This window comes from Nicotiana tabacum, chromosome 4 (genome assembly GCF_000715075.1).
Source record: "Nicotiana tabacum cultivar K326 chromosome 4, ASM71507v2, whole genome shotgun sequence".
Lineage (NCBI taxonomy): Eukaryota > Viridiplantae > Streptophyta > Magnoliopsida > Solanales > Solanaceae > Nicotiana > Nicotiana tabacum.
The window spans coordinates 108,516,100-108,538,422 of NC_134083.1; the positions used below are offsets into that span (position 1 = coordinate 108,516,100).

Here is a 22,323-nt window from a genome sequence, read left to right on the forward strand (position 1 = left end):
CTCAATTCTGAAAGCTAAGGTGGGGAGAATTGTCCAAGACCATATAAGGAAACTACAGCCCATACACCTAACTGATGAGGGATTCTAACACATTAATCGCATGCCCAAGACTGGACAGAGCATCGAGTAACCTACGTGGCTAATATTGAATAGTCTAGCATCAGGATAGGTCTGCCTCTTAAACCATGTTTAAGATTGTCCAAGACCATATAAAGGAAACTACAACCCATAAGCCCAACCGATGTGGGATTCTAACACATTAATTGCACACCCAAGACTGGACATTTGGGGCGTTGAGTAACCTTGGTGGGCTAACAATGAATAGTCTAGCATCAGAATAAATCTGCCTCTAATACCATGTTTAAGATAATGGACCTTGTGGCTTGCCTAACTCAACATGAAAGGCTAACTCAATTAGTGAGGCTTGTCCAAGATCATACAAGGAAATAACAGCCTGCAACTTAACCAATGCTGGATTCTAACAAATACAAGCAGACAAGAATTGATTGACACAAGGGAAATCCACAACTTCTTGTAAGTGCCTTCCTTTACTAACTCTGTGGAAGAAGATTCACCTTTTTCTCAAGTTTCTCCATATAATCTTCAAAAAGGTCCTCACGATCTTTTGCTCGTTCAACAGCTTTAAAACGTTCATCATGTTCGAATATGGAGATTGCCTTACTGAATAATCAATAGCAGATAGTTAGTGGATCAAACTGAACTTGCACAAATGATGGAGCAAATTCAAGGTACACAAAAAATACAAACAATGATCAAGAACAGAAAACCAGCAGCATACAACTTAGCATTACAAATGAAAGACAAACCTCCATCTTGTAGATGGTGCCAGCTCCTTGCACTCCTGTGGAAGATTGAAAAATAACAGCAATTGTTGTGAAAATCAAATCTTTTTTTTTTTAAATAAGTGAAATATACCAAGTGTCTTACACATTAAGATATATCAAATGGAAGAAACTCACAAAAGAAAATCATAAAAAGAACATTTCGCTTACTTCTAACATTATCCTGAAATCTTCCCGAGCTTTCTTCTGTTTAACACGTCTCTCTTCAGCTTCCAGTTTTTTCTTATGGCTCAGATACTGGAACAGAACACAGAACTTACATATTAAGCTATAGATCTTATCTTTTTTTAAGTACAGTATGCTGAAACATTGAAGCAGCAATTGACCCATTCCAGATATTTGTTATGTAACCAAAACATCAACTGGAAAGGGAAAATTTTCCATCAACTGCATCATCATCAAATGCCTACTAGGAGAGATACCTCATTAAAAGCTTGCTTCCGCTCACCAAGAGATTTTAGAGCACCATATCTCCGGTCATTGATTATTGCTCTCATTGCCTGACAAATACAATTCATATCAAATGATCTTCCTCAATTATTCCGCATGCACAAAACAAAGCAAGTAATAAACCTGATCCCACGTCCAGTCAGACCCAATATTTGCAGACTCTAGAAGAATTTTGAATGCACTCTTTGCCTCCTGAATTTAGCAGCCAAGAGTTGAAGACAATATGCAAAAGGATATCATAACAAGCAATGTAAGCAATAACTCGAGGTAATAAAGCTCAGATACTTAAACAGGAGAATAGGAGTAAGAGAAATTTTCAGAACATACAACAAAGGGAGAAAAACGGAAAAACAATTAAATTTACCGCTTTGCTCTCATAAACTAATGGTCCCGGCTCAACTGTTTTCTCTTCTGATGGAGTAACACTGCCTGTTTCAGATATCGTAGCATCTTTCTTAACTTCCTGCATTTAAGGCACAACATCAAGCACAAAGTACAGAAGAGAAAAACTCATTGGAGCATAATCTTTACCTGTTAGCAATTGACTAACAACTGCAGTACATTGTTGGATCAACATCCAGCTAATAAAAGCTTTCTTAGGGTTTTAACCACTAGTACTTACCTAATCGCATAATTATTTCAAAAAGGCAAAGTACCTCCGTATTTTCCAGAGAAACTCCATCTTCATACACTATTGAGTCCTGAGCTGAAGGAAACTCAGAACTAGTCCTGCAAAAATTGAAGTCCAAATATGATAGCAACACAAGCCAGAGGCAAATTTAATCTGAAACATATGAATCTTTCTAGCATACACTGGTGTTGCAACAGAATTTTCCAAGGTTACTGCTGTTCCATTTTTCTCTGAAGTAGCAACAGCTGGCGAGGCAGGTTCCAAAGAATTCTGCATTTCGACTGCACCAATCGTCAGGGAAGAAATATTACCAGATAAACTTGATGATTCTGAAGCCACAATAGTTGGTAAGTTAGAAACTGGTGCCACAGCAATTGGGCTTGACATAGCTCCTTGTGCTGAGACTAGTGAACCATTTGCACTGGGGGATGATGTTTTCACACCAGAAATGGATCCAAAATCAGAAGCGTGTGAAATACTGTCCCTTTCTTTTCCCAATCCCTTGACTAAATCCACTTTCATACCCTGACGAGCCAACTGTGGATGCATAAATAATAGATTTTTGAGAAACAGATACAACAAAACAGAATAGTTTCCTCTTTTTTTATCATGGAATTTAAAGCAATGAAAAATCCATATTGGATTTAAAATTTAACATCACCTTGACTTCATCAGGCATTTTCCATTTTGACTTTCTAGTAACCTTGTTGTAGTAATACCTGTAGAGAATAATCAAAGCAATCAGCATTATGCATAAATAACACACAAAAGTATCCACACTGTAAAAGAACAACCAGAACAAGGACAAGAAGAACCTATATAAGTTACACACTTTTTTCCCTGAGGACTTGTAAATTCTCTCCAGTCAGTTGATGCATCCGCCCTCTGTCCCCAATGAAAACAGAATGAACGCAGATCAAGTCAAAAAGCTGAACATACAGTATCTCAGGAATAGATATCAGTAACTTCCAGCTGTACAGTCCAGGATGGAACATGGAAGCATGCGTGCAGTGGTTCAAAATAACATATGCATCAAGAAAGACAGCCCTCAAACAAGCTATAATCAAAAACCAAAGAAAACATGCAAATTCAAATGTTGAATAAGAAAACAATGACATTAACACCAGTCGGAGGTTATTGATATCCCCTGCCAAACTTCAAAAGAGAAAAAGGAAAAGGTTCAAATTGCCCTTGTGGTTTGTGAAATGGTCTACTTTTACCCTCCTTTAAAGTTGGGGTCAATCATAGGGGTGTTCAAAATCGAACCGAAACCGAAAACCGAACCAAAACCGAAGCTTAATGGCTTATTGGTATCGGTTTAACGGACGGGGAACGGATTGAAATTTTTTTATTAACGGCTTATCGGTTTGGGGGCGGATTATTCAATTTTCTTAACGGATAATCCGTTAACCCGTTAAGAATATATATATATTAAATATCAAAAATATATATGTATATAAAATTTATTTTTATCCATATATATATTAAATAATCAAAAACCCTTCTTCCACTTCCAGTACTCTATCTATTACTAATTTACTATTAGACATTTAGTTATAATTTACTATTCCAGTTAGTTACTATTAGATAATTTTGATGTCATGTGTTATACCCAGTGTTCTCTTCTATTTCTTCTGATAGTTATAAGTTGTTAATAGGCTCATCCCCAGAGATGATTCTACTGGGAAATACGCTGGAATGTAGCTCTATATTTCTTCTATTTAGCTCTCTTCTTAGGTGTCATATTCTATAGACTGGAATGTAGTCTGCTGAGCATATGAATTTTATTTTGAGTCACAGCGGTCAGCAAATAATCCGATAAACCGCCCGATAACCGCCCGATAAGAGCTAAACCGATACCAATCCGCCTGATATCTTATCGGGTGGCTAGCGGATTAATATATTTAAAAGCCGATAACCGATAAGCCAAACCGTTAAGAGTAAATAACCGCCCAATCCGCCTGATAAGCAGCCCTAGTCAATCATACCCTCGTCGTTACACAACTGGCACACATTTGCCCTTGTTTTCAATTCAGCTAACAGAATCATTAGAAAAGAAAATGATCATATTTACACCTATACTTTAGAAAATTGTTAATATTTATCCCAAGTTTAATGTTTGGGCTAATATAGGTCCAGACAGTTTACGTTTGCCCTCCACTTGAAAGTTGCCCTTGACCAAATTGGGTAGGGGAAGTGGGCGGTGGGCCAGGAAGGGGGAGGTTGGTCAGGGCGGGGAGTTAGAGGGTGGGCGGAGGGTGCCATGGTGGGGGTAGGTCCGGGCGAGGTCGAGGTACAGTGTGGTAGGTCAAGGCTCCGGGGATAGGGGGTGGCAAGGGTGTGGATTGGGGGGGTAAGGGTGGGATGGGGAAAGTTGAAAGAGAGCCTTGGAAAATGTTTTCCCTCCTCTTGGTAGGGAAGTCATTTTCCTCCATTTGGAGAAAAATGATTTCAACGACAACCCAGTGGAATCCCACAAGTGGGGTAAGGAGAAAAATGATTTCACAAGAAAAATATTTTTTCATAACATTTAAGCTAACCAAACATGGGAAAGTTGAAAAACATTTATACCAAACACACCCTAAGTATAAAAATTAGCAAAAACGTTTAGAATTATAATGAATTTTTCTTCTTCTTTTTCTGAGAAGGCAAAGACAATCTTTGAAAGTATATTTTTTTATCCTTTTAAACCCACCAATTACATGGATCATCTTTTTCGGGCCATATATGTAAAAAAACTTAGAACAACATTGTTTTGGCTACAATTGTTTTGTTTGGCTAAAGATAATGATATTCTAATCTAAGTTATTTTTACATACTTGACCAAAAAAAAAATTGCATCTAAAGAAGAAATAAAAAGAAATACGCAAACGAACTCCATTATTTTGGCTAAAAATAATAAAATTCTAACCAAATGTTTTACAAATTTGACCCCAAAAAATAAATATATAGTTAAAACAAATAACTATTGCATGAAAAAAAGAAATTATTCTTTCTCTAGAAAATGCACGGTTTGAACTCCATTGCATTAGCAAAAAAATAATGAAATTCCAACCAAATGTTTTACAAATTTGACCCAAAAAAATAATAAATAGTTAAAACAAATAGCTATTGCATGAGGAAAAAATACACAATCTTTTTCTTTCTCTAGAAAGTACACTCTTTGAACTCCATTGCTTTGGCTAAACCTTCTTTTTATTTAGCTCAACTAATGAAGTTTGATTTGGCCCGAAAAGAAAAAAGAGGATTTACACAGTTGGAACAAATAACCATTGTATCTAAAGAGGAAACAAACACAATTGGGATAAAATACGCCATGTATATTAAGAAGAAACAAGGAGAAATACAATAGGAACAAATAAATCATTGTATTTTATTATGTGGCAATAATAGTTGGAAAATACCCCACTTGAAAGCTAATTTCTTTTTTTCCCATCCATCGCCTAAAAGAGAGTGTATTTATGGTTTTTGCCACATCAGCATCCCGGAGGGTCGAGGCTATCAAATGCGAAGTTCAGGGAGTAACTAGAACCAAAATTAGTTCAGGTGTGCACTGAACAAAATGTGCTAAGTTCAAGGGGGTCCAGATATATTCTGCAAATAATTAACTATTTGTATATATTCTTGATTGGCGCCTTTCTTTGCTAAAGCTCATACTTTAACTGCGCTTTGTCCTTACAACTCCAACAAATTTTGACACTTTTCTACAGTTTCTCTTTGACAATAGAAGGAAATAACGAGATTTCCTCACATTTTAACAATCCCATCAGAGTGACTAGAGGAAGGAACTCAAGCTCTTAAAAGAATACCTAATCCAAGCACACATTTTAATATTGATATTAAGATACAAAGGACTAAAAGCAAGTGTCAGAATGCAAGCCAGCTAATGAAACTTGGCAGGTTGTGTTTCATACATCTGTAACTTCTATATTTATTGTTTGATCTTCTAGTTTATAAGCTGCACATCACAACAACAGCTAATTGCTCAAGTTTTAGGAACAAAGAATGAAGGTAACTCCGAGGATATATCATATGTTCCCTCCAAAGAGAAGAAAGTCAAGACACCTATGGTTTCTCATTGTATGACACATATTTAGGCAAATAGATCCAAAGAAAACGTGCATTGTGTAGCCTCATCTTAAAGTACTAGTCAAAGAAGCTTGTTGCTTATATCCATTTATGATTCAACTCAGTCCTAGAACACTTGAATTAATTTCCAAAAGTTTATAAAGTTTATTTGTGATTTGGGACCATCCTCAACAGATTAATTTTTGGGGTCTTGGCAAAATCCTAAATTATCATTCTTCCACTTTTTTACTTCTTCCATGTTTTGTGCATATTTATTTCAATAGGATAAAATTTTACGCTTTGAATAGTAACATTACTGCTTTGTAACTTGCAAGTGTTCAGACTTCCTTATACCTCCAGCTCTTAGTCCCTTAATATTTGTCCCTCACCTTAAACAATCAAAGTCCAAAAATCTCCCCACCAGCCAAACTACTCTTCTGTAAACCAGAATGTGAAGAGTGAACCTCAGTCTTACATCAAGTTTCCACTCCCCATCTAGCTATAGAGTAACAATGACATTACATTAATCAAGACAAAAAAATTGCTGGTAAAAAAATGGCCCAAAATAATCATGTATTGCATATGCTTAACACACATCTTTTAGAACAATAGTGGAAAATACAAAATCTTTTATAGCTATACTGGAAACAAAAGGCAAATGAATATCCCAATTGAAGACTACATAGTATAGCAAGATCAGAGAGATCTGCTCTCTCTCTCCGAACATTATGCAGAAATCACAGATGTTCAGGAAAGAAAGAGTGTTAAGCTTCATACTTCAAGAATAGGATAAAACTTTTTTTTTAAGTACAAGAAATTGGATAAAACTAAACTGTCACTATCTGCATAAAGCAACAACAACAACAACAACCCAGTATAATCCCACTAGTGGGGTCTGGGGAGGGTAGTGTGTACGCAGACCTTACCCCTACCCTAGGGTAGAGAGGCTGATTACGATAAACCCTCGGCTCCCTCCCTCCAAGAACTCCCCAACTTGCTCTTGGGGTGACTCGAACTCACAACCTCTTAGTTGGAAGTGGAGGGTGCTTACCACTAGAGCAACCCACTCTTGTCTGCATAAAGCAAAAGACTAAAAGCTGGCTGACAAGTGACCTCACCTCCATATCTGTCATCAGCTCTAGAGGTTTCTCCCAGCTAGAGATTCTTGTCCTTCGATTATAATAATATCTAAAAATTTAATTGCAGAATTGTAAGAAAGTTAGTAATTGGTTGAAGTGATAAACCCATAGGAAATATAATAACAATAGCAATCATGATTTGCAAGTGATCATTAAAAGATGCTCAATTAGCAATACCTACTAGCATGAATCCACATGTAAAAGATGTATGATGGTAAATTGGGGTCAAAATAACTTCATTGATTGAGGTGGATCAAGTTCTGCTTATCAATAGTCAGATAGAACTTGGTTGCGGTGAATGGCAGTCCATGCGGTGTCTTTGGCAGTCCGAGGGGACTCAGACTGCAGGGCACATTGACTTTGATACTACTGGAACAAAAATGATGGACAAAGCAGTTGTAGGTGGATACTTGAGGGACTTCTTGACAGTAATGGGAGCCAATTTACCCACTATTTGTTCGCAGACAACACATTAGTGTTTGTGATGCAGACATTAACCCAATATGGTATGAGATAGTATCAAGATCTGAAGATAAACCTCACAAAGTATGAGATCATGTGAGTGGGCGGCGCAGTGGACCATATCGATTTGGAGCTCTACCCACTATACATCTTGGTGTGCCTTGTGTGCGTCTAACAAGGACCAAACACAGTGAAAAGTGATGATTGAAAGAGTTGAAAAGAGATTAGCAGGATGGCACAGGAACTATTTGTCAAAAGGGAGGAAGGGAGTACAGAGTGTTTTGTCGACTATTCCGACATGCTTCATGTCACCGCTACAAGCATTGGTTAGTATTCATATAAATTAGAGAGACTCCAAAGGAACTGCTTATGGGAGTAAGGAAAGGGGGCTCCGAAGCTTCACTTAGTCAGATGGGAGAGAGTAACGACACCAAAGAGATGGGGAGGCCTCACGGATAGATCTTCATGTTTTCAGCAAGGCTCTACATAGAGATTTGAGATCGAGGAACAAGCTCTATGGAGGGGGTAATAGCAGAAAAACATGAAAGGTGGATGGGGCCGAGGACTTAAAACACATTTTCCTTTTGGGAGCAGCCTGTGGAGTAATATTATGAAGGGATGGGACGAGTTCAGCGGATAAGTCATATTTAGGGTTGGGGATGGAACTAGGGGCAATTTTTGGAAGCACATGTGGTGTGGTTGATTCACACATTTCCAAACATCTACGGAAAGAAATGACAGAACAGCGGGTAAGAAGGATGCATGAGGAGGAATTCAATGGGACTTGAAGTATAGGAGGAGTGTCTTCAAGATTGGGAGATAGATGAACTTGAAAGCCTATTTGAAATGTTCTACAAGGTAAACGCATTGCTTGTCAAACAGGACTAATGGAGATGGGGTTGGGATCAACAGGAGGCTCTCAGTTAAGTCGTATTACCATAAGCTTTTGGTTAGAGAAGAACTAGCATCCCTGTATCAATCAATTTGGCTGGGACACCAGAAAGGTATGTTTTTTGGCTTGGTTGACAGTAAGAGGAGTGATCTCAACAGCGAAACTAGAACGAGGAGGATTACATATGTCAGTTGGTTTTTTATGTATAACACTTCGTGTAAAGATATAGATCATCTCCTTTTGCATTATATGTAGCATATCAGTTATGGTGGGAGATTTTGAAATGGTTCGGCTTACAATGGAGGATGTCAGGCACAGTGAAGGAGGCAATATTAAGTTGTGCTTTCAGAAGAAGGGAGAGAAGACAAAGGTGTGGGATATTGCTCCACTAGCTCTTATGTCCTTCCTTTAAAGGGATAGAAATATGAGAGCTGTTGAAGGGATAGAAAGTGATTGTGTACATTGATGAATATTACCTCTAATTTCTTTTTGGTGCACCAATTAGAATCCAGTTTGTAAGGAGATTGGGTATCTTTTATAGAGAATCATCTTTTTTGCGGATTTTCTACTTTATGGTTATACAGCTTGTTTTCCAAACTAATTACAATCATAATAAAGTTATTTTACCTTTAAAAAAGCATAGTAAAGAGTGCATATAGAAGCATTCAGGCGTAAGATATTGTTTTGATGCATTCCACCAAACTCTTCTACTTATTTCTCAAAGTTACACTGTAGCAAGGGCATGGAATAAGATGCTAAACATGAGAGATATCAGTTGAGTATGCAAGGAAACATGAAGAACCATTTTCCAGAGTCGCGACAGAATTACAAGAAGAAATAGAGACATTGCTTGGGAAGTGACATTTCCAACAATGATGTGGACAATTTGGCGAGAAATTGAAGAGTCTTAAAGAGGAAAGGAAGTGCTAACTGTCAACTTGCCTGGCGAGCAGATATCTGAGATAAGCAACACATTTAACATTTTGACAGATGGCGCGTAGCAAGACGATCTAGAAAGAGGGATAAGAGCTCTAAGTTCACATCATCAGCTTCTATTAGAGGGATGGATAATTCTCCCAGGCACTGATACAGCCCTCCCTTTTTTTGGTTGCCCAGAGTGAATTCCTCTAGGAACAACTGAACTATTAGCCAAAGGTCTAATAACTCTTGTTAGTTTATAGATATGTATAGTGTAGTCTTGTCCCACATTGGAAGAGGAGTAATATCTCCTTGTAGTGTATAGCTATAAATAGGGACCTCTTGTATTGTATTTATCATCCAATATCAATAACATATTTTCTCCCGTGCCTTCTCACATGGTATCAGAGCATTAGTGAGAAAAGATCGTTGTGCGTCATTCCAGCGTTAACCGGGAAGAAAGAACTTAGTCATCGTGTAATTTTTCCGGTGACCTAAGGCTTGTCTAAGTAAAAGTCACTTTCTGTCGGTGTTGTGCTAAAACCAACACCACCACGAGGTAGATCACCCTCCGACTACCAACCCCTGAAATTTTATCCGGCAGAAAAGCCGCCACGCTCCTCCACGCGGCGGCAACAACTTTTCCGACGAGGGTTCCGGCCACTTTCCGGCAATTTTTTCGTGAAGCTTCTTCAGGACAGTGTGCTCTCCTCAAAATTCCGAACCTACCCATCTAATTCAAATCAAATTCCGGCCACTTTTATATTTTTCCGGCGTGAACAGTGACCTTTCTGGCCATTTTTTGAAAATATTTCTTCAGGACAGCTTGCTCGCAAAGGAATTCCGAGTCTATCCATCCTGGTTACAACAAATTCCGACAACTTTGAAATTTTCCGGCGAGCTACAGTGTTTCCGGCGTGAAATAGTGTTTCCGGCACAGAACAGTGTTCTGTTTTCCTGCTGTAAACAGTGTTTTTTCAAGCTATTTCTTCAGTTTTCTCACAGGAGTTATTTATTTCCACTATTTCAAGTTAACCCTACTGCTACAAATTGTAGCGACATGGGAACCGATGCTTTGAATAGTCGGATGGTTTCTTTAGCAGAGTATATTGAGTTCCTTCAGTATAAAGCATGTAAGCAGACATCTTCTGAGATAGCTTCTGTTGTTCAAACAGGTAATAGCGTGACTTGTTTCTCCCAATCTTCATCCTCTAAGTCTTGGGTCATTGATTCAGGTGCATCAGATCATATTTCTGGTAACAAATCTCTTTTCACTACTATTTCGTATTCTCAATCTCTTCCAAAAGTCACAATGGCCAATGGGTCTCAAACCATGGCAACTGCAATAGGTCAAGCAAGCCCACTTCCTTCCTTACCTTTAGATTCAGTCCTTTATGTTCCCAATAGTCCTTCTAATCTCATAGTTGTTAGTCGCTTAGCCAAATCACTTAAATGCGTTGTTTTATTTCTTGATGACCATGTTTTTATACAGGAACGCAGTACGGGGTGGATCATTAGTACCGGGCGTGAATCAAACGGACTTTATTACCTTATTCTTGCTAAATCACATGAACTCACATCTTGTCTTCCTTCTACAACTTATCATGTTACTGATTCACCAGATTTATTACATAAACGGTTAGGACATCCCAGTTTGTCAAAACTTCAGAAAATGGTATCTGGTTTATCTCACTTGTCAGCTCTAGAGTGTGAGTCATGTCAGCTCGGTAAGCATACCCGCTCCCATTTCCCTCGGCGTCTTGATAATCGAGCAGAGTCACCTTTTACTTTAGTCCATTCAGATGTTTGGGGTCCTAGTCGGGTCAGTTCCACCTTAGGATTCCGCTACTTTGTCAGTTTCATTGATGATTATTCCAGGTGCACTTGGATATTTTTGATAAAAAATCGATCTGAGCTGTTTTCTATTTTCCAGACCTTCCACGCTGAAATTCAAAATCAATTTGGGGTTTCTATTCGCACATTTCGTACTGATAATGCCCGAGAGTATTTGTCTTCCCCATTTCAGCAGTTTATGAAATCTCATGGGATTATTCATCAAACATCTTGTCCGTACATATCTCAACAAAATGGGGTAGCTGAAAGAAAGAATAGACATCTTATTGAAACTGCTCGTACCCTACTCATACAATCTCATGCTCCGTTGCGTTTTTGGGGGATGCCGTTCTTACATCTTGCTATCTTATTAATCTTATGCCATCTTCAGCTATCCAGAACCAAGTTCCATTCTCTGTCATGTTTCCCCACTTACCTTTGTTCTCTCTTCCACCCCGTATCTTTGGAAGCACTTGTTTTGTCCATAACCTTACTCCAGGAACAGATAAGTTAGCTCCTCGTGCTCTTAAGTGCGTATTTATGGGTTTCTCGAGAACACAAAAGGGGTATCGATGCTACTCTCCTGACCTCCAGCGGTACCTTATGTCTGCTGATGTTACCTTCTTTGAAACCCAATCATACTTCACAGGTTCAGGTCATCACTTAGATATTTCTGAGGTACTACCAGTTTCATCTTTTGGAGATTCAGTCACTCCAGCTCCACCACCTACAGCTCCAGTTGTAGCTCCACCACCTATAGCTCCAGTTGTAGCTCTACCACCTATAGCTCCAGTTCCACCACCTATAGCTCCGGTTGTAGCTCCACCACCTATAGCTCCAGTTCCTCCACATAATCCAGTTCAACCTTCTGCAGCTCCACCACTCTTGAATTATCATCGTCGTCCACATCCAGCATCAGGCCCAGGTGATTCACGCCCCGCAGCAGATTCTGCACCTACTGCGGACTTCTCTCCTCTTAGTCAACCAATTGCACTCCGCAAAGGTGTACGATCCACACTTAATCTTAATCCCCACTATGTCGGTTTAAGTTATCATCGTCTGTCGTCACCACATTATGCTTTTATATCTTCTTTGTCCACTGTTTCTATCCCTAAGTCTACAGGTGAGGCACTATCTCATCCAGGATGGCGACATACTATGATTGACGAGATGTCTGCTTTACATGCGAGTGACACTTGGGAGCTTGTTCCTCTTCCTGCAGGTAAGTCTACTGTTGGTTGTCGTTGGGTTTATGCAGTCAAAGTCGGCCCGAATGGCCAGGTTGATTGGCTTAAGGCTCGTCTTGTTGCAAAAGGATATACTCAGATTTTTGGGCTTGATTATAGTGATACTTTCTCTCCCGTGGCTAAAGTAGCATCTGTTTGTCTCTTTTTGTCCATGGTTGTTGTACGTCATTGGCCTCTTTATCAGTTAGACAATAAGAATGCTTTTCTCCACGGTGATCTTGAGGAAGGAGTTTATATGGAGCAACCACCTGGTTTTGTTGCTCAGGGGGAGTTTAATGGTTGTGTGTGCAGATTGCGCAAGTCACTATATGGTTTGAAACAGTCCCCTCGAGCTTGGTTTGGTAAGTTCAGCACAATTATTCAGGAGTTCGGCATGACTCGTAGTGAGGCTGATCACTCTGTGTTTTATCGGCATTCTGCTCCTAATCTGTGTATTTATCTAGTGGTTTATGTTGATGATATTGTTATTACTAGTAATGATCAGGATGGTATTACTTATCTGAAGGAACATCTCTTTCAGCACTTCCAGACTAAGGATCTGGGCTGATTGAAGTATTTTCTAGGTATTGAGGTCGCTCAGTCTAGCTCAGGTATTGTTATTTCACAGCGTAAGTATGCCTTAGACATTCTTGAGGAGACTGGAATGATGGGTTGCAGACCTATTGACTCTCCTATGGATCCGAATGCTAAGCTTATGCCTGGACATGGGGAGCCTCTTAGAGACCCTACGAGATATAGGAGGTTGGTTGGCAAATTGAATTACCTCACAGTGACTAGACCTGACATTTCTTTTCCGGTGAGTGTTGTAAGTCAGTTTATGGATTCTCCCTGTGATAGTCACTGGGATGCAGTTGTTCGCATTCTTCGGTATATAAAGTCAGCTCCAGGCAAAGGATTACTATTCGAGGATCGAGGCCACGAGCAGATTGTTGGGTACACAGATGCTGATTGGGCAGGATCACCTTTTGATAGACGTTCTACGTCTGGATATTGTGTTCTAGTAAGAGGTAATTTGATCTCGTGGAAGAGCAAGAAATAGAATGTAGTTGCTCGATCTAGGCCCGAAGCCGAATATCGGGCCATGGCTATGGCGACGTGTGAGTTAGTTTGGGTCAAGCAGTTGCTCAAGGAGTTAAAGTTCGGAGAAATCAGCAAAATGGAACTAGTGTGTGATAACCAAGCTGCTCTTCATATTGCGTCAAATCCGGTGTTTCATGAGACGACTAAACACATTGAGATCGATTGTCACTTTGTAATACTTTCAGGAGATATTGTTACAAAGTTTGTAAAGTCGAATGATCAACTAGCAGATATTTTCACTAAGTCTCTTGCTGGTTCTCGTATTAGTTACATGTGTAACAAGCTCGGTACATATGATGTGTATGCACCGGCTTGAGAGGAGTGTTAGTTTATAGATATGTATAGTGTAGTCTTGTCTCACATTGGAAGAGGAGTAATATCTCCTTGTAGTGTATAGCTATAAATAGGGACCTCTTGTATTGTATTTATCATCCAATATCAATAACATATTTTCTCCCGTGCCTTCTCACAACTCTCAAATACACGTGTTCTAGGGAATTGAGCGTCATATTCTTATGAGTAACCTAGGTGAATATAATCCAAAAGCAAGGATTCCGATAAGTCAAATTCGGCATGCTCTTCTTTTAGTGTCTAGAGCACTCAAACTATAAATGATTGGATCTGGATGAAAAGCTAATACTTTTCCACACCTTTTCTTGTATACCAATATTTTATATCAGTACATTCACTGGAATCTTAAACGTTTGCTTACCAAAAATTGGAGTATCATAGAATTGAAAATTTGACTCTCTTAGTCACTACACACACCCATTAACCTTAACATGTTACCAAGTATTAAAGCCAAGTCAAAAAGGGAAATCACATACTTCTTTCCATTTCCAGAAGTATGTTCAATCCAATCTGACGGAGTAGCCTCAACAGAAATTGCAGTATCATAGAATTGAAATTTGACTCTTTTAGCCGTTACACACACCCATTAACCTTAACATGTTACCAAGAATTAAAGACAAGAAAAGAAGGTAATCACATACTTCTTCCCCTTTCGAGAAGCATGCTCAATCCAATCTGACAGAGCAGTCTCAACAGAGTCAACCCCGTAAACAGCTTCCTGAAACCCAAAATATATTAAAAACATTGAAACAGATAGAAACATACACAATTAAACACATTGAATTCTCACTGGAACAGCCAAGTGGGCTGCTAGTTCCCCAGTCTTCTGCATATTTGTCACAGAGTTCACATTATGATTACTTGTTGACATCCAGGGTTGTCCCCCTGACGGAAAACTATGATCATGTATCTGCATCTGATAATGGGAGCTGGAAGAATCTGCATTTACCTGCTGTTTCCCACAAGATGAAGATGGCAACAGAAATGATGAATTTCAACAATATGATGAAAGAAAACATTTTTTTTTTTGGAGATGGAAAAAATTGGGGTAAGATCCACCGAAGCGGGAAGCCTTAACCGGATGTGTTGTAACAGGTAAAGCCCGAAGGCTGTCAGGGGAGATGCCAACCATCTCTCCTTTCTACGAACATTGAAAACTAATAAAACAATAACCACAAGAGCTCTTCTCAAGGTCTTACATTATATGAAGAAGATAATGGCAAACTTGGGCCACCTGCACCAGGCATGTGGTTATTTGACATTGGAAGATTTGGCTGAAGTGGTGCTTGAACAGGAGTGACAGGCCTATTTCGCTGAAAATCATGGGGAGTAGGTGGTCCTTGAGGCATGATATGTCCTCCTACTACAGGTCTACCAGCAACCTGTTGCATTGGTTGAGGAAATTGGATTTGTGAAGGTTGAGGAGGCATTGCAACATTTGTATGTCCAAGTGGCTGAAACTGTTGAGATGGCCCGGAAACATATGGTTGTGCCTGCTGGGGTGGAAGCATAGGCTGGAACTGCTAAAACGTGGGAAACATAATTATCATAGCAATTCTACAGTCAAACACCATTTATCCCTCCACCCCAGCCCCCAAAATACGTAAAAAACTTTACCTGCAGCGACATGGATGGAATAGCACCTTGATGAGGACCTGGAGGACCAGCCAAAGGCGGTATAGGAGGCTTTCTCAACCAACATTCATGCAAGGGAGAACAGATGAAATCAGCAATATAACTACTTTTCAATCACATTTAGTTGATTTTCCAATCATTGCAACAATGTTGAGAGTATCCATGCACAACTGCCTAAATTAATTCGAAGGACAAGACCTGAATCTGGGAGACAAAACGGATAGTAACATGAAAACCTTTTTCTTGTTTTGATAAATCAGATAATCTTTCATAATAACAAGATGGTGTAAAACTGTGTACAAAATAACTGGTGTGGCTCAACCACTGTCATCATCTAATCAATACAAAGCTTGAAATGAGAATAACGACAGATAGCAAACATATGGCCTATCATAGCGCTTGACCAGAATGGACAAAATTATAAGCATCTTTACCTAAAGGCTTGGGTTCAACTGCTTCTGATGGACAAAGTGTCTTTTCTTTTCGGGTTACAAGAAACACATCTTTTAATGCAAAAATTGTGTCAAACTAGGAAAGAACTAGAATATATTAGTGAGACTTCAGCTAAGCTAGTTAAGATGCAACTCACTGGTAGTTTATTGAGTTGGAGTTGTTATTCTACAAGGGTGTGGTTACTTTTTAATAACCATCTGACATAGTCTCATTCCACCCCACTCACTATCCATTGATACACCTATCCGAGCCAACTAGTTCTTTCTACTTTTGAGCCACAATGTCCAAATCAGCTGTTAAGGGCTCTGCCTGTCTTTCCCAGGTAATTGCAGAGTACTGAATCTTTTAACTTATGACAAACCTTCCAAGAAAATTAACACTGAGAATTGGCCAGAAAATGAAGTAACTTTCTAAGAATACATGAAATCGTCCACCTCACTCTCATCTAAACTTAGAAGAAAAGGAATCTACACTAAAACGGGATGAACGGAAAGCACCGTCAGGCAGAAGAAAAATGAAAACAAACTGATGGCCAAGTGACGCAAAAAGTAGAACTACTTTACAAACAGTATGCATTGCACCTTGTACTTGACAGTTGGAGATGGGAGAAGGGGAGGGATAGACAGTTCTCAGTCAAATTATTCTATCACAAACTCCTAGTAAGGAATGAAGTAGACTTCACCCCATTTTTCGATTAGGATACCAAGGGCGCCCAAAAAACGGCGCTTCTTTGTGTGGTTGGCTGCTAAGGGAGCAATATTGACTGCCAAGAATTTGAGAAGGAGAATCAGACATGTTAGCTGGTGCTATATGTGTAATTGTTCAGGAGAAGATGTGGACCACTTACTACTACATTGTCAAGTAGCTACGCGCCTATGGTGGGAGGTCCTAAACTGCTTAAGAGTACAATGGGTCACGCCAAGAACAGTAAAGGAGGCAATGTACAGCTGAGCTTTCAGGAGGAGGAGAAGACCCAAGGCATGGGATGTAGTTCCAGTAGCTATTTATGTGGGTAGTTTGGAGGGAAAGGAATAGGAGAGCGTTTGAAGGGGTCGAGGATGATTTTGTACATGTAAGGAGCAACCTCCTGTCTCTAGTTCCTTTTTGGTACACCCATAAGGTCCTTGTTTGTATAGATGATTAGGTGACTTTTGTAGAGAAACATAGTTCGGTCTAAGTTGCTCTACTTTTTGGTATACTACTTGTATACGGGGATTTCCCTTACATTAATTAAAATTAATTACCTTACTAAAAAATAGGGCCAATAGCATTTTTAGTCCATGTGTTATTGCATTATTACTTTTTAGTCCTTGGATATGTGAAGAAGCACATTTGACCTTCAATTAAGCAATGTGTGTGTCTAGTCCTTATACAAACGAACATCAAACAAAATTATGGGCTGTTAAACATTAAGGACAACAAATTCAGGCATCTAATTTTCCCTTGTTTTGTACTCCATAAATTATTTCTTGTATTGTATTCTGGTGGGTTAGTCATCAGACGTGGCAATAAGTTAAAAAGCAACATTGAACACTCAAGACTACACTTTGCATTTGTTATCGTCATGTTCTGTTTCTATCTCGTTTAAGCATGCAAAGCTCATCTGAGCTTACATTTAATCAAATCCTACATAGTTTCAGAACAAAAATTCATGGGAGCAACAGGAGAAGTGGAGAACCCCACCGTCAAGCAGCAGCCGCAGGCAGAGGCTTCCAAGGATAACGAGCAGCATCTGGCGACGAAAAAACCTGTTATATCAATGGGAAGAAACCCAGAAATTTGCCGAGGGTATTATTCATTCTCCTTACCCTCGAGAAAACCTCCATTTTTTTATCGCTACTTTCACATTCACTAGTATTTCATATGGTGTTACTCTCAGTTTTGCTCAGCTCATCATTTTCATTTGCCAATTTTGGTGAATTTAGATTTTGTAGCTTAGAATTTCAGTGTTCTTAAGATTGAGATGGAAATATTGCAGATAATCAAGGAGTCTCTGTTGGCTCTGAATGGAAAAGGAAGTTCAAGTCCCGTATGCAATTGTTAAGTACATGGGAGACAAACACTACCATTGAATTTCAGGAAAGTTCTTAGTCTTCAGTTGAAGAATTCTACAAGAAAAGGAGAGGAAAGGTTTCTTTGTAATGGCAGATAATCTAATTAAAACATAGGGACTAAAAATGCTATTTGCCCAACAAATATCTATTTTTAACAGGGAAAACTAGTAACTTAAGGAGAAACATCCAAGGATTGGAATAGGAACCTCTGTCAGTAGACCTTGAGCTCTAGTTGTCTCTATTGTCATAAGTTTTACAGAAGTTGTTAGACTCCAAAGATGAGTGCCAAAACTAACCTCTCCAAGGAAACGCTTTTAGATAACCTACTACTACTACTACTACTACTACTACTCCTCCTCCTCCTCCTCCTCCTCCTCCTCTCCTTCTTAGAGTGGTCAACAAGTTTCCAACCACGTAACCTTTTGTCAATCCATTTTAGAAAGAACATGCATCACCCATACTCTTATAAGGATAAATATTAAGAAATATTTTGATTATCAAACTCAGGAAGAGTAAAGCAACAAACCAAAGCAAACAACAGGGAAATAATGAAGTAATTTCCAATCAGAAAGCCTCTAGGAGTTCCATTCCAGAACTTGGTCCCTAAATGTATCAAATCAGAGGTGTCCTCTAAAGGCAGCCCCGTCAAGAAGAAAGCAGAAACAAAACAGATCAACCTACTAGTCCTTAATGGAAGCTATCCTCAACTTCTCTATGCTCGTAGAGACACTAACAGCAGCACAGATGTCTCAACTATTAACTGTAATAAATTCAAAATATGACTGAAGAATGATAGGGACAGAGCTCTGCTATCAATATTATCCAGGAAAAGAATGTTGTCAGTAAAAGACGAAAACCGAAAGCAAACGTGATAATAGAATCTCAACCAATTCTTTTACCTACTGCACATCAGTTTTCAGATCTTTCTTACTCTAAATATCCACCACCAAAGTAAACAGAGCAGACTGACAAACCACGTCACCTCTTTGTTAATAAGGGTTAGTTTCATAGCAACAACATTCAAGTTAATAGTAAACACATATAAGACACAAACAAATTCTCCAGGAGCAGTACTCAGGAAGATTTTAGAAGAACGTACTTCCATTTATGTATATTGCCTCACGTGGGTGACCGGGGTTCAATCCCCGGCAACGGTGTACCTTCCTTTCCTTATCAGGAAAAAATTGTATATTGTCTAGACATATGTAAGTCAAGGCAGAAGACTACTGATAGAGAAGGCGTAAGATTCTAACAAAATTAGTAAAGAGGATTAGGCCTAGGATAGTTGTTCTCATAACAGATTTCAAACAAAACTATTGAAAGACTACATTTTTGTTATTAAGACAAAATCTCCCTCTCTCTCTCTCTCTCTCTCTCTCTCTCTCTCTCTCTCTCTCTCTCTCTCTCTCTCTCTCTCTCTCTCACACACACACACACACACACATGTGTGTGTATGAATGATACAGATTGCATATTCATTATACCTTGGCACACCTCCATTCAGCAACTACTGTGCCTTCCGAGAAGCCTTTTCTGATAAAGTAACGTTCATTGATGTAGTGGAGGAAAATTCCGGTATACAAGTGGTATACAAAAAGTGGTAGAACCTTATTCTCTACATACACAGATTTTGACACCAACGTATTCGATGTACCAGAGATACCAAAGTATTTGATGTATAAATACCAGAGAATGCATAAGAATTTTATATTAAACCGAAATTTTCTAACTTTAGGAAAAGGGAAAAAGATTCTTCTGGAAGGGATACCTGCATGCCAGTGAAGTGAGAATTATTAGCCATGGCAGGATGGCCAAATCAGAAGCAACCCTGGAAAACATCAGTGGTTTCACATCAGAATATTTATGCAATATGTTGAAACATAAGGACTAAGAAACATATGTAAAAACATGCCAAAAGATAAAATTTCATGTTATACAACCATCGAACTAAACAATGGATAACATGGTAGAAAACACAGTGCAGAAGTACATAGCATGTCATGCCATATTTTACCAAAAGAATCTCAAGACAAAATATAGCGGCATTAAATCAAATATGAAAAATATAGCATTAGATGCCCTCCATGACAAACCCCATACTGGTGCATTTCAAAAGGATTTCATTATATGCTCCAAACAAACAATGGTTACCTCTTGCTTAATAAAACCAGTATATTCAGTCTGGAAGGAAATGAAGTTCTGCAAGTAATGAAGTTCCAGGAACAAAAAAGATTAAAAAACATAAATAAATATAAAATAAAGCACATTAAACAAAGTGGAAGAAGACCTACATAGAGAAAGAAAAAAAAGCTCCTTTTTTACTACATTGACACACATGCATGCAGATATACAAACAAGTCACAGTTCAAAAATTAAACTTTAAAGAGTCCAAGACTTCAAAATTGGGTCTATAAAGTACTAGAAATTTAATAGGGAAACTCATTATTGGTGCAATTAAAATTGTAAATAAAATCGACCCAAAAAAGTTGTTTATCAAATTAATAGCTCGAGATTATTAAAGAATATCCCACTTCTTAATCAAACAAACCCTAAACCCTAAGAGAAGGCAAAAGGAAAACCAGCGTTCTGTTATTAATTTCAATCAAACAATCTAAGCATGAGGAGTCCATTTTGCATTTCAATAGAGAGGATACTACCAATTTAATATAAAGCTAACACATACGATGTCTTGTCTTCTGGTATTTCGCGAAAAATATGAAGCTTGGTTTGGAGTTGGGAAAAAATGCAGCAGTGACTATTCAAGGAGCCGTTCGGAGGGATCTATTCCAGTTTTGAGAATAAAGGAAATGGTGTACGATTTTATACAAAAACGGATCACGTGATGTTAAAACACCATATTCATATTTACCAACAAAAAAAAAGGACCATATTCATGCTCAAGTTTTGTGGGTTAGCGTCTTCCTTTTTCGTTTTTGTGTTAATCGGGTATTTTAGACCCTTCGAGCACTAGTAATTGCAGATTGGGTAAATGCAATGCAAAATAAACTCAACCAATTTGAAAGGAGTCAAGTTTAGCATATGGTACCAAGACCCTTGGATAGATCAGTAATTGACATTAAGTGGGTCTTCAAAAATAAACTTGATGAAGATGAAACCGTTACAAGAAACAAAGTAAGATTGATGGTTCAAGGATATAGTCAGGAGGAAGGCATAGACTATGATGAGACTTTTGCCCCAGTGGCAAGGTTGGAAGCTATAAGGCTCCTCATAGCCTTTACTGCCTACATGGAATTCACCATTCACTAGATGGATGTCAAGAGTGCCTTCCTAAATGGCTATTTGAAGGAAAAAGTGTTTGTCAAACAACCTCCAGGGTTTGAGAACAAGGAAAATCCTGATCATGTGTACAAACTTGACAAAGCACTTTATGGGCTCAAGCAGGCACCAAGAGCATGGTATGAAAGATTATCAAAATCTTTGCTTGAGCATGACTACAAGAGAGGCAAAATTGACAATACTTTGTTCTTGAAAGCAAAAGATAAAGATTTTTTAATAGTTCAGATATATGTTGATGATATAATATTTGGAGCAACTACTGATAAGTTAAATAAAGAATTTGCTAAACTAACGAGGAGTGAATTTGAAATAAGCATGATGGGAGAGCTTAATTTCTTTTTAGGCTTACAAATTTAAAAAAATTCAAATGGAACTATGATCCATCAGCAGAAATATGTAAAAGAGTTGCTTAAAAGGTTTAAAATGGAAGATTCCAAAAAATTGACACTCATATTGCAACAGCTGCAAAGTTGGATATGGATGAACCTGGTTCATCTGTCGATCAGAAGTTGTATAGGGGAATGATTGGCTTATTGTTGTATCTCACTGCTAGTAGACCTAACATTGTTTTCAGTGTAGGCCTTTGTGCAAGATTTCAGGCAAATTCAAAGGAGTCTCACTTGACTGTTGTCAAGAGAATTTTGAGACATCTAAAAGACACCACTGATCTCTGTCTATGGTATACAAAAGGTAGTAATTTCAATCTAGTGGGATATGCTGATGCTGATTATGCAGGTTTTCTAGTGGATAGAAAGAGCACCTCAGGTATGGCACACTTTCTTGGCTCATGTCTTGTGTCTTGGGCTACCAAAAAGTAAAATTCAGTGGCCTTATCTACTGTTGAAGCTGAGTATGTTGTTGCTGCTTCATGTTGTGCTCAATTGTTGTGGATCAAACAACAATTAATGGACTCTGGAATTGATGTTGGTTGTATCCCTATTTTTTGTGAT

General features: G+C 38.6%; 1 protein-coding gene and 1 pseudogene across 15 annotated transcripts in view; both read right to left on the reverse strand.

Annotated features, from left to right (window-relative positions):
- LOC107803645 (pre-mRNA-processing protein 40A) overlaps positions 1–21,063 on the reverse strand; it is a 28,643-nt gene extending 7,580 nt beyond the window's left edge. The window contains exons 1-18 of one of the 15 annotated variants that reach the window (XM_075252329.1): positions 20,760–20,999; positions 20,228–20,275; positions 19,845–19,904; positions 15,552–15,773; positions 15,134–15,454; positions 14,725–14,883; positions 14,576–14,652; positions 7,131–7,200; positions 2,777–2,829; positions 2,606–2,663; positions 2,126–2,481; positions 1,970–2,042; positions 1,678–1,776; positions 1,437–1,505; positions 1,286–1,363; positions 1,014–1,100; positions 828–862; positions 576–681 (exon numbers count right to left, since the gene is read on the reverse strand). In XM_075252329.1, the coding sequence (XP_075108430.1) occupies positions 576–681; positions 828–862; positions 1,014–1,100; positions 1,286–1,363; positions 1,437–1,505; positions 1,678–1,776; positions 1,970–2,042; positions 2,126–2,481; positions 2,606–2,663; positions 2,777–2,829; positions 7,131–7,200; positions 14,576–14,652; positions 14,725–14,883; positions 15,134–15,454; positions 15,552–15,563 (1,653 nt within the window). In that variant the 5' untranslated portion in view covers positions 15,564–15,773; positions 19,845–19,904; positions 20,228–20,275; positions 20,760–20,999. Of the gene's footprint in view, positions 1–575; positions 682–827; positions 863–1,013; positions 1,101–1,285; positions 1,364–1,436; positions 1,506–1,677; positions 1,777–1,969; positions 2,043–2,125; positions 2,482–2,605; positions 2,664–2,776; positions 2,830–7,130; positions 7,201–14,575; positions 14,653–14,724; positions 14,887–15,133; positions 15,458–15,551; positions 15,774–19,844; positions 19,905–20,227; positions 20,276–20,759 lie in introns of those variants that run through there. The other 14 variants (XM_075252324.1, XM_075252320.1, XM_075252322.1 and 11 more) reach the window with 14 other exon arrangements.
- Positions 14,972–15,085, reverse strand: LOC142180506 (U6atac minor spliceosomal RNA; annotated as a pseudogene).
- Positions 21,064–22,323: the final 1,260 nt, after the last annotated feature.